At 45.9% G+C, this 12,275-nt stretch overlaps 1 protein-coding gene across 1 annotated transcript in view; it reads right to left on the bottom strand.

Annotated features, from left to right (window-relative positions):
• Positions 1-11,317, bottom strand: part of LHPP (phospholysine phosphohistidine inorganic pyrophosphate phosphatase) — a 297,450-nt gene extending 286,133 nt beyond the window's left edge. Inside the window, exon 1 of the mRNA XM_078644023.1 lies at positions 11,134-11,317. Within this exon, the coding sequence (XP_078500149.1) occupies positions 11,134-11,267 (134 nt within the window). The 5' untranslated portion in view covers positions 11,268-11,317. The remainder of the gene's footprint in view (positions 1-11,133) is intronic.
• Between the last annotated feature and the right edge of the window lie 958 nt (positions 11,318-12,275).

The raw sequence follows: 12,275 nt of genomic DNA, 5'->3' as shown, positions 1-12,275 counted from the left end.
GGTCTTTGGCAGAGCAGGGCACTGTGGGATTGTTTAGGGCCAAACCCCAGGGAAATGATGTCAAAGTGGGTAGGGTTGCCCCTGGAAACCTTTTTCCTATTGGACAGGGAGTTTCCCTCACACTCAAAATAGTGTCAGGCATAAAAGTAGTTTCCCGGGATACCTTTTTCCGAACACTTCTGGACCTGAGGAAGACGGACGAAGGACTGCGCCTGCTGTATGCCATTTGGGCTTCGGAAAGAGGACTGCACCTACTGTACCCTGTGGAAAGAAACCCCAAGGGCTGGGCCTGCTCCCAATTGAACGAAGGTCAGAAGAGTGGACTCCAAGGGCTAGTTGTCTAATATCCTGTTAAGCAAAAGGGACACAAAAGCTACAAAAAGTCCCCACTTCCTGAAGAGCCCAGATGACCAGTACCAACAGGACTTGCCCCGGACCCCGCTGATGACTTCCCCTGAAGTGAGTTTTGACCCGCAAGTGGTGTCCCTAAGAATAAGTGTTAGATCGTACTACTCCTGCCGAACCATGAAAGCGGACTTAGAAACGTTTTCAAGGATTTCTGCCAAAAGAATAAGAGGCTATCAATGGACCATGGCTGAGCTGCAGCTAGTCGGACTCAACATGCTGGTTTGCCCAACAGAAAGAATTCTGACTCCCAAAAAAGTTTCCAAGTCCAAATGTAGAAATCTTCACTAGGCGAAAGCAACAAAAGTATCCGGCAAGCAATGGACCTTCCCTGAGTGTTAATTTCAGACTTTTCTCACTCAGAGCTTTCCTGCCAAACATCAATTGCTTTCTGGGACCTGAATGAACCCATCTCGGTCACTTCCTGCTGCCTTGCCTCACTGAGGATGTTGGACTTCCATTCCGGAGAATAAGTCAGAATGTAAAACTTTACACTGGACAAAACCAGATCCCTCTATCTGACCAAAGCTCTATCATTTAATTTTTTATCCTATGCACACACTCTAATATTCAATGAAAGTCCATCATACAGTTGGAGCACAGGAATTAAAGCAAGTAATGTCTCTTCTGGTACAGAACCCGTACTCGGCGATCAGATTCGGACGACAGAATACTCACTAAAGACAATTCCGTTATGCCCACAGATTTCGAGCTTATTGCGACTCACCACACACACTGGTAGCTTTTGACAAGCTGGAACGCACGGGACAAATAATCAGTCTTTGACATGAGGTGTTAAAGATAACCACTGGATACTATCTTTTGAATTTTAAATTGGTTAGAGGATTTAATGACGAGCCGGGTCGGAATTACAACCGGCAGAGAGATGATTGAATATAGAACATACAGAGCCAGACAGCCCGGAAGAAGTCGAGGGGTAATCCTCATACGACAAAATACGTGTTGGCTGGGCGTTGTTGAATAAAAGACAAAGAAAAGACCAAAAAAGACATTACTTGCTTTCGTTCTTGTGCTCCAACTATATGAAGAACTTTCATTGAACATTTGAGCGTGTGCATAGGATAATAAATTAAATACTTGACGGTCCCTAGGGTCGAGCATTTTTTGGGGGTTCTAGTGTGTTTTCCCTCACCTGTTGCACCGCATATATTACAGAGAAGAGCATACTGATGCTAACACCTCCAAAGCTCTATCATGTTTGGCCTTAACTTTTGACTTTGACCTGGTCTAGTCTGTGGTTGGGGCTTTGTACTTTATGGCGCTAAACACATCTAACATTTTGAGAAATCATATCTCCGGTTCCCTATGTATAATTTGTTTTCATTTTTGGTGTATATTTGTTTATGTAAATGTACTCTATTTTTATAAATTGGACTGGGAATTTTACTGTGGTGTATTCTACTTTTTAACTATTTGGGACTGATAAATGATTTACACCATTACCAACATGATTTCCTCTACCACCTCCGTCATTGGCACCAAACTTACTGCCACCACAACCACTATCAACATAATCAGCATTACTACTACCATTTCGACTACTATTACCACCATTATCAGCAGTACTATCACCACATCTGCAACTATTACCATACCAAATACCACTGTAACGACTATCACAGCAGCCACTGCGGCCACCATCACCACTATAACCACCACTATATCACTATAACCACAACTACACACATCAAACACCTGAAATCCACAGACTGAACAAACAGGGTTCTCCTGCGAAAATATGAGAACTATTTCAGGGCAATCGCATGTGACGAAAATAGATGACAGTGCTCCATGGTCCACGGTATTCAAAGCTACAGAGAGCTACAAAAACACAAGAACACATGCACTCCCACCATCATCATAATAGATAGGTGTTATCCCTTGCTTGAAGTATGGCCATTTCAACACACATTGAACTAAAAGCCAGAAGAACATGATTGCAGGGGACTTTGACAGTCAAAGTGTGATAGTCAATGTGCAGCTGTAGCTGCTAAGACAAATGTCTTCAGAAGAGGAAGCTCAGAGAAAGGACAATAGTTTGCAAAATTCTGGATATCCAAATTATATTTGGTAAAAGTGTAACCTAGTAAATCTTTAAACTAGTGGGTTATTTTCCCTACTTAAGAGAAGCTTTTAAGACAGTATAAAATCTATCAAGATAATGAGGCAAGCCCATCTTACGCACAAATGCTGGAACAAAAAAGTGAGTATGACGGATTTAAATATAGACAAGAAGATAACTTTACTACATTGGAGGCTGTCCATGAAGGAATAGCACACATGACCATCTCCTTAAGTGGTAGTATAGCAAACAGTGCCTTTGCATCCTTCTCGATAGTGGTGATATTCTCCTGAAAAACAGTTGTTAATTTAGTAATCTTATCTAAAGTGTAAGCCACAGGGCCAGGGGACGTCTGCCCTTCCTGAGGAGGTTTGCAAATAGTACCACGGAATGTGTTCCACCTTCCCCACATCCAGGCCCATTTTTTGGGATATATTCCCGATGAACATAAACAGACTTCTCGGTTACCAGTGCCATCCATATCACAGCTGCAAAAAACAACAATTGATGGACAGAATGCAGAACAATGTCATACATTCACCCCAGTACAGAGATCTGGGCCTAAATCCATCGTTTTTTTGCACTCCACACCACACCAGGTCAGACATGGCCATTTGCAAATCAGCCTTGACCCTGTGCCTCATGGGAACAGTCCAGCCCGAACTGCCAAGCCATGTCTTTCCTGGACCGGAATCAAGCATCCAAGGACCGGTTTCTGGCTATCAGCCGTCATCAGCCTGGATAGCTTGACTCCAGTGGTGTGGAGAGCATGGGACTCACGTCTGAGCATACCCATCCCACTCGGGGTGACAAATGCAAAAAACAACAATTGATGGACAGAATGCAGAACAATGTCATACATTCACCCCAGTACAGAGATCTGGGCCTAAATCCATCGTTTTTTTGCACTCCACACCACCCCAGGTCAGACATGGCCATATGCAAATCAGCCTTGACCCTGTGCCTCATGGGAACAGTCCAGCCCGAACTGCCAAGCCATGTCTTTCCTGGACCGGAATCAAGCATCCAAGGACCGGTTTCTGGCTATCAGCCGTCATCAGCCTGGATAGCTTGACTCCAGTGGTGTGGAGAGCATGGGACTCACGTCTGAGCATACCCATCCCACTCGGGGTGACAAATGCAAAAAACAACAATTGATGGACAGAATGCAGAACAATGTCATACATTCACCCCAGTACAGAGATCTGGGCCTAAATTCATCGTTTTTTTGCACTCCACACCACCCCAGGTCAGACATGGCCATATGCAAATCAGCCTTGACCCTGTGCCTCATGGGAACAGTCCAGCCCGAACTGCCAAGCCATGTCTTTCCTGGACCGGAATCAAGCCTCCAAGGAACCGGTTTCTGGCTATCAGCCGTCATCAGCCTGGATAGCTTGACTCCAGTGGTGTGGAGAGCATGGGACTCACGTCTGAGCATACCCATCCCACTCGGGGTGAAAATTGCAAAAAACAACAATTGATGGACAGAATGCAGAACAATGTCATACATTCACCCCAGTACAGAGATCTGGGCCTAAATCCATCGTTTTTTTGCACTCCACACCACCCCAGGTCAGACATGGCCATATGCAAATCAGCCTTGACCCTGTGCCTCATGGGAACAGTCCAGCCCGAACTGCCAAGCCATGTCTTTCCTGGACCGGAATCAAGCATCCAAGGACCGGTTTCTGGCTATCAGCCGTCATCAGCCTGGATAGCTTGACTCCAGTGGTGTGGAGAGCATGGGACTCACGTCTGAGCATACCCATCCCACTCGGGGTGACAAATGCAAAAAACAACAATTGATGGACAGAATGCAGAACAATGTCATACATTCACCCCAGTACAGAGATCTGGGCCTAAATCCATCGTTTTTTTGCACTCCACACCACCCCAGGTCAGACATGGCCATATGCAAATCAGCCTTGACCCTGTGCCTCATGGGAACAGTCCAGCCCGAACTGCCAAGCCATGTCTTTCCTGGACCGGAATCAAGCATCCAAGGACCGGTTTCTGGCTATCAGCCGTCATCAGCCTGGATAGCTTGACTCCAGTGGTGTGGAGATCATGGGACTCACGTCTGAGCATACCCATCCCACTCGGGGTGACAAATGCAGGGTCAGAGCTGATTTGCATATAGCCAGTGTCTAACCCAGGGTGGTGTGGAGTGCAAAAAAACGATGGATTTAGGCCCAGATCCTTGTACTGGGGTGAATGTATGACATTGTTCTACATTCTGTCCATCAACTGTGTTTTTTGCAATTTTCACCCAGAGTGGGCTGGGTATGCTCAGACGTGAGTCCCAGGCTCTCCACACCACTGGAGTCAAGCTATCCAGGCTGATGAAGGCTGATAGCCAGAAACCGGTCCTTGGATGCTTGATTCCGGTCTGGGAAAGACATGGCTTGGTAGTTCGGACTGGACTGTTCCCATAAGGCACAGGGTCAGAGCTGATTTGCATATAGCCAGTGTCTAACCCAGGGTGGTGTGGAGTGCAAAAAAACGATGGATTTAGGCCCAGATCCTTGTACTGGGGTGAATGTATGACATTGTTCTACATTCTGTCCATCAACTGTGTTTTTTGCAATTTTCACCCCGAGTGGGCTGGGTATGCTCAGACGTGAGTCCCAGGCTCTCCACACCACTGGAGTCAAGCTATCCAGGCTGATGAAGGCTGATTGCCAGAAACCGGTCCTTGGATGCTTGATTCCGGTCTGGGAAAGACATGGCTTGGTAGTTCGGACTGGACTGTTCCCATAAGGCACAGGGTCAGAGCTGATTTGCATATAGCCAGTGTCTAACCCAGGGTGGTGTGGAGTGCAAAAAACGATGGATTTAGGCCCAGATCCTTGTACTGGGGTGAATGTATGACATTGTTCTACATTCTGTCCATCAACTGTGTTTTTTGCAATTTTCACCCCGAGTGGGCTGGGTATGCTCAGACGTGAGTCCCAGGCTCTCCACACCACTGGAGTCAAGCTATCCAGGCTGATGAAGGCTGATAGCCAGAAACCGGTCCTTGGATGCTTGATTCCGATCTGGGAAAGACATGGCTTGGTAGTTCGGACTGGACTGTTCCCATAAGGCACAGGGTCAGAGTAGATTTGCATATAGCCAGTGTCTAACCCAGGGTGGTGTGGAGTGCAAAAAAACGATGGATTTAGGCCCAGATCCTTGTACTGGGGTGAATGTATGACATTGTTCTACATTCTGTCCATCAACTGTGTTTTTTGCAATTTTCACCCCGAGTGGGCTGGGTATGCTCAGACGTGCGTCCCAGGCTCTCCACACCACTGGAGTCAAGCTATCCAGGCTGATGAAGGCTGATAGCCAGAAACCGGTCCTTGGATGCTTGATTCCGGTCTGGGAAAGACATGGCTTGGTAGTTCGGACTGGACTGTTCCCATAAGGCACAGGGTCAGAGCTGATTTGCATATAGCCAGTGTCTAACCCAGGGTGGTGTGGAGTGCAAAAAAACGATGGATTTAGGCCCAGATCCTTGTACTGGGGTGAATGTATGACATTGTTCTACATTCTGTCCATCAACTGTGTTTTTTGCAATTTTCACCCCGAGTGGGCTGGGTATGCTCAGACGTGAGTCCCAGGCTCTCCACACCACTGGAGTCAAGCTATCCAGGCTGATGAAGGCTGATAGCCAGAAACCGGTCCTTGGATGCTTGATTCCGGTCTGGGAAAGACATGGCTTGGTAGTTCGGACTGGACTGTTCCCATAAGGCACAGGGTCAGAGCTGATTTGCATATAGCCAGTGTCTAACCCAGGGTGGTGTGGAGTGCAAAAAAACGATGGATTTAGGCCCAGATCCTTGTACTGGGGTGAATGTATGACATTGTTCTACATTCTGTCCATCAACTGTGTTTTTTGCAATTTTCACCCCGAGTGGGCTGGGTATGCTCAGACGTGAGTCCCAGGCTCTCCACACCACTGGAGTCAAGCTATCCAGGCTGATGAAGGCTGATAGCCAGAAACCGGTCCTTGGATGCTTGATTCCGGTCTGGGAAAGACATGGCTTGGTAGTTCGGACTGGACTGTTCCCATAAGGCACAGGGTCAGAGCTGATTTGCATATAGCCAGTGTCTAACCCAGGGTGGTGTGGAGTGCAAAAAAACGATGGATTTAGGCCCAGATCCTTGTACTGGGGTGAATGTATGACATTGTTCTACATTCTGTCCATCAACTGTGTTTTTTGCAATTTTCACCCCGAGTGGGCTGGGTATGCTCAGACGTGAGTCCCAGGCTCTCCACACCACTGGAGTCAAGCTATCCAGGCTGATGAAGGCTGATAGCCAGAAACCGGTCCTTGGATGCTTGATTCCGGTCTGGGAAAGACATGGCTTGGTAGTTCGGACTGGACTGTTCCCATAAGGCACAGGGTCAGAGCTGATTTGCATATAGCCAGTGTCTAACCCAGGGTGGTGTGGAGTTTAAAAAAACGATGGATTTAGGCCCAGATCCTTGTACTGGGGTGAATGTATGACATTGTTCTACATTCTGTCCATCAACTGTGTTTTTTGCAATTTTCACCCCGAGTGGGCTGGGTATGCTCAGACGTGAGTCCCAGGCTCTCCACACCACTGGAGTCAAGCTATCCAGGCTGATGAAGGCTGATAGCCAGAAACCGGTCCTTGGATGCTTGATTCCGGTCTGGGAAAGACATGGCTTGGTAGTTCGGACTGGACTGTTCCCATAAGGCACAGGGTCAGAGCTGATTTGCATATAGCCAGTGTCTAACCCAGGGTGGTGTGGAGTGCAAAAAAACGATGGATTTAGGCCCAGATCCTTGTACTGGGGTGAATGTATGACATTGTTCTACATTCTGTCCATCAACTGTGTTTTTTGCAATATCCATATGACAGCAACATTGTTGATGAGTCGGAGTTGTTCCTGGACCCCAGTGTTGTGCTATATTGCGTTTCGCCAACGTCCAGGAATTTCTTTTTGACGAAGGGTGAATCCCTTTAAGGAGGATCCCTTATCTGTGGAACATTACCAGCACACACTCACAATACCAGTATTCCTGACCTTGTGGAGTTCCAAATGCCTTATGATATCTCGGCCTTTGGTGTTTATCGTGACATAACATGCATGCAATAGCCCCACAGTGACTGTGCACTGTGTACTGCTTAAAAAATAGGGACGCCATAGTTCTCAACTCCTGTCCTTGTGAGCAACAGCTTCTGTCCCTCTTCTGGGTCTCTCAAGTGGTGGTGGTGTGTTTTCATGATGGTAATGAGTACGCACAGCCGATGTCAAGCCCGTTATTCAAATAACTTTTTTGCTGCACTAGACTGAGAGAAAATGATCCATGTAAGTCCCCATACTCCACGGCAGTGGTACTTAGGATGATCCAAACACCGACTAGGATACTTCTTACTAAGCACACAAGCAAGGTGAAATTAATAACATGTTCCATGCATGCCTCGGAGGTGCGGTCACCATGAAGGAGTTGCTGATGCAGGCATAACACCTCTTTTACTATATTATCTCCCAAAACAAGCCTTTCTAAACTCTTCCCTCTGGCTCTTTCCCTCCACATTCCTTTTCACTCATCCCAAGCCTCCCACTACTGCTATGACCTCCCAAAAAAAATAAAGTCGAATTCCTTTACTCTTCTATCCCTCCACTACCCCTTTCAACCAAAATAACAGACTAACATGTCCACTTCTCAAATTTCATATTTCACTATACTAATTCACCACTAATCCTTTATGTGTTCCAGAGTAGAGTGCTACTCGTCAAAAAAGCGCTCCAACACCCCATCGGGGGTAACAAGCACTATATAAAAGCAAAACCTTTTTCCCTCTTCTATCCCTCCGCTAGCATTCTCACTCCAAATAACTAACAAATATCCACCACTTACATTACTTTCATATTTCACTATACTAATTCACCACTAATCCTTTATGGGTTTCAGAGTAGTGTGCTACTTGCCGAAAAAAGCGCTTCAACACCCCATCAGGGATAACAAGCGCTACATAATTGCAAACCTTTTTCCCTCCTCCATCCCTCTGCTATCCTTCTGAATCCAAATACCTGACTAACCTATCCACCACTCAAATTACTTTAATATTTCACTATACTAATTCAACACTAATCCTTTATGGGTTCCGGAAAAGCATGCTACTCGCAAAAAAAATCGCTTTGACGCCTCGTCAGGGGTAGTAAGTGCTATATAAATGCAATTACAATACCATACAATGAAGATAAAGTGAAAATAATACAAACATACTTCTAATCTGAGCAGTGGCAGCTCATTCTACGTGAGCAAAGTCTGTCCCTACAGATCCTGGAGTATTGCATTCCTTGCAATTGTCCTGTGCAAAGGCTGTGCACAGGGAGGAGGAGTTGACCATGATCAAGTTAACTGAGGAACCAAGCAGCAAGCTAACAAACTTGGTGCAGCACAAATCCACTATGATGGAAACACCCCACTTGAATGTGAACGCCATGCCCATGGCGGGAAGTTCTACAAAAGTGGAAAGCGAACCACTTTGCATAGATCTGCAGAACAGTGTACAAGAGGCAACTGTAATTAGGTATTACTCCCATAAGAAAAAACATTCAAAAGGAAAAGGAACTTGCAAAATGGCCAAATAAAGATTATTATGAAGGATAGGCATAATCGTGCTAATGAGCAGTGGGCCTATGAAATGCTGAACACACCAAAGTGCAGATTCAGGGGCTGAATGTGGTGGCTCTACTATGCGATAGCGCAATGACAAGCCTGATGGCTTATTAAACCAGTTTAAAAAGCTGAGACCAGGGCCAGATCTCTGCTCATGCAAACCCGCACCCCACATGCAAAGATGTGGGTATTTATTGCAACCTGTGAGAAGTCACAGTGGAAGCCATTGCCAAAATGTTCATTTTTGAAACAGAAATAGACACACCTATGACTTGCCATAACCCTGAAGAATTCAAAATCATTTAGTTTGCACTTGGTATCAGTGCTTGTGCACTAGATAACATCATTGATAATGTAAGCCACTGTTTTTAGGAATTAGGCATGGCAAGAATAAGAATGTCAAAATTCAAAATCAGTGGCATCAAAGCACTTCTCCTTCCGCATCAATAAACAAGTGCAAGGGTACCTTCAACATTTTGAGGAGATGGGGGTTCTCAATGGATAGACGGCCTGATCCCCATCTTCTCCCCCCCCCAATAGTGGTTAAAAAACGTGAAACATTTAGGCCAAACGTGCATGTGCATAGATACGCTAAAAGGTTGCCAATACCACCCTCGGAGGTCAAAGATCTCTATACCACCTTCTCCAAAATCACCTGTTCGAAGAACACCTATGGGTCTGATCTAAAAGTGTTGTAATGATAAACCCCACAATTTATGGAACAACTTGTAAATCCTTTGTTGGTGAAGAAAACTAAGGCACAATTATCTCTAACAGAGTATCGTTACGGCAGAGGAAATCGTGCTAAAAGAATAGCCACTGGTTCTCCAACAAAGAATGTAACATTTCATCCAGAAATTGAAGGATTGCCCCATCCTCACAACGGGGTGGGGGGGGGGGAATACAGGCGCTTGTTTAGAGTTGAGTGGCAATGGAACATTCTGTGGTTTGTGGAAGAAATTCGAATCCAATGGGTAATCCACGGACAGAATTCCTTTCATCGTGGTATGTCTAGAGAAGTGGGAAAGTCTGCCATTGGGTTGCTTCATAAACATTTACCACTTTGCTGACAAATTGGAGGGTTTTCTGCTAAGTATGACCAGTCCACCTCACTCCATTCATCACTGACAAAGTTTCTAGTCTTGGGCTTTCATGTACCATCTTATGCATTCTGGATGCGGGAGTTCTCGTTTGCTTCCCTTGGTCACTTGCTAGTGACTTGTAGGTTAAAAGTCCAGCACTGGAAATGGTGTTCTTGATGACACGGGGTGGGCATCCTACTCTCTTACCACCCAACACAGGGCAAAGGCTTACTGAGAAAAAGTGAAAAATCAAAACTGTACATTCCTAGAGCTTTCAAGTTGCTCACCTTCAGACAGCAGCTGCAGTAGCTTTGACAAGTTTCCCAAGTCCTTGTGTGATGTGCTGCTCCAGTCCAGTTTTTTTTCTTTGAATTCTGGGACTAGTCATGCGTATTCCTTAATGAAATAGAACTACAAGACTATAAAAGAAAAAAACCTTGAACTAAGTATGAACTTCACGCACGGACCTGGGAAAAGGAAAGGTATGTAGCCTGACAAAGTCGTGGGTTTCCTATTTACAATTTAGTAAATGTAGTTTTGTTTTCTTTATTTTAAATGCAGGCGTACATATCCCAAAAATTAAGAAAACCGGAAACGGCGAGTTAATCACGCAGAACATGGTGGTAATGTGTGAACTCTATCCTTACAGAATACTGATTGCCGACTGAAACAGCAGCTGGCCTTGTTACAGCGTATCTGTGATTTAGATATGACATGTATTTATGTACACGTTTTTGTCCGTACAGCAAAGTAGCAGCACAAAATTCCAGCTAATTCATCTATCTACTTGCTTCAAAGCGCCTGTTAACTTTGCAAAGATGCTTACGACACTGGCATACCAATAAAGTTCCACTGAGTTTGAAATTCTGCCTCATTCTCAGCCCCGCCTTCCCTGTGCAGCCAACCTTCTCCTCACCTGCAGACTGCCTCCTTGCTGCCCTCAATGGGCTGCCCCCCTCCGGCCCCGCCGCTGTCATATAGCACCCCACTGACGTCCAGCAGCAGCGCCCGGAGACCCTGCAGCGCCCCCACCCAAGCCGGAGCCGCCATCACAGCGAGAGCCCGAAACCAGCCTCTCCCCTGAACCCGCCCACAGGTCCTCCCCCGTGTCACTCAAACTCAGCCAGCCCGCCCCTCGTATCTCCACATCCGGCTGTCACCCGTGCTTGCTGGGTCGACACGCACCTGTCACCCCCTTCGGTGACCACGGCTTGTCAGTAGTCAGGTCTTATCGGCGGCAGCTCCTCTCCCCTAAAACTACGTGACCTGATTTACTCCGGTACGAACCCGGCAAACATGCGAGGTCTGCTGCTTGACCACCACCTGCATTTCGGGAGAGCGGGGAACATTTTTCTACAGCGAAGTCAAACGCTATCTGTTTGCAAACAAATTTATTTATTTATTTATGCATTTTTATATAGCGCGGACTTTACCCGAAGGTGTCAGAGCGCTTCACAATAGGAACAGAACTGATACATGATAACATTACAAGTGAGCAAAATACAAAGGCAAACGTTACATTAATTGAAGCAAAATTACAATTGTGCGCCAACAAAGTATAAGAGGTAGCAAACGGTGCATTACAAAAGTGACACTCGTGAGTCAACAAAATACAAGAGGTAGCAAACGGTGCATTGCAGGAGGAAAAAGTGACGTGTGCAGGTTACAAAAAGCGTACAGAATAAATATAGAGGTATAATACTGCAATATATGGAGGACACTCCAGCACAAGAACAAACGTTACGTAGGCACTGGTGGCACTTGTGCAGGTGTCAAAACAAACAAATGTAGGAGGTAGAAAACAGTGTGTCTGTTACCGGAGAGAGTGACGGGTGCAAGTCACCCACGAGTCCCAGACACAGGAGGAAGGACAATACTGCAATAAGAGGCAGACTATCAAACCACAAGAACACACTTGGAAGACACTTCCATAGTCAAATAAAGTAGGTTTTTCAGTAGTTGAAGGGCTTCCTTCAGATAGCAGAGAGGGCATGAATTACATTTGGAAATGTCTTTGAAGAAGGAGAACTTTGAGGTCAGATTTGAAGGCTTGGGAGG

This window comes from Lissotriton helveticus, chromosome 5_1, assembly GCF_964261635.1.
Source record: "Lissotriton helveticus chromosome 5_1, aLisHel1.1, whole genome shotgun sequence".
In the NCBI taxonomy this organism is placed as follows: domain Eukaryota; kingdom Metazoa; phylum Chordata; class Amphibia; order Caudata; family Salamandridae; genus Lissotriton; species Lissotriton helveticus.
The sequence above is the reverse complement of the archived record's forward strand: the minus strand, read 5'-3'. Positions and strand labels throughout refer to the sequence as shown.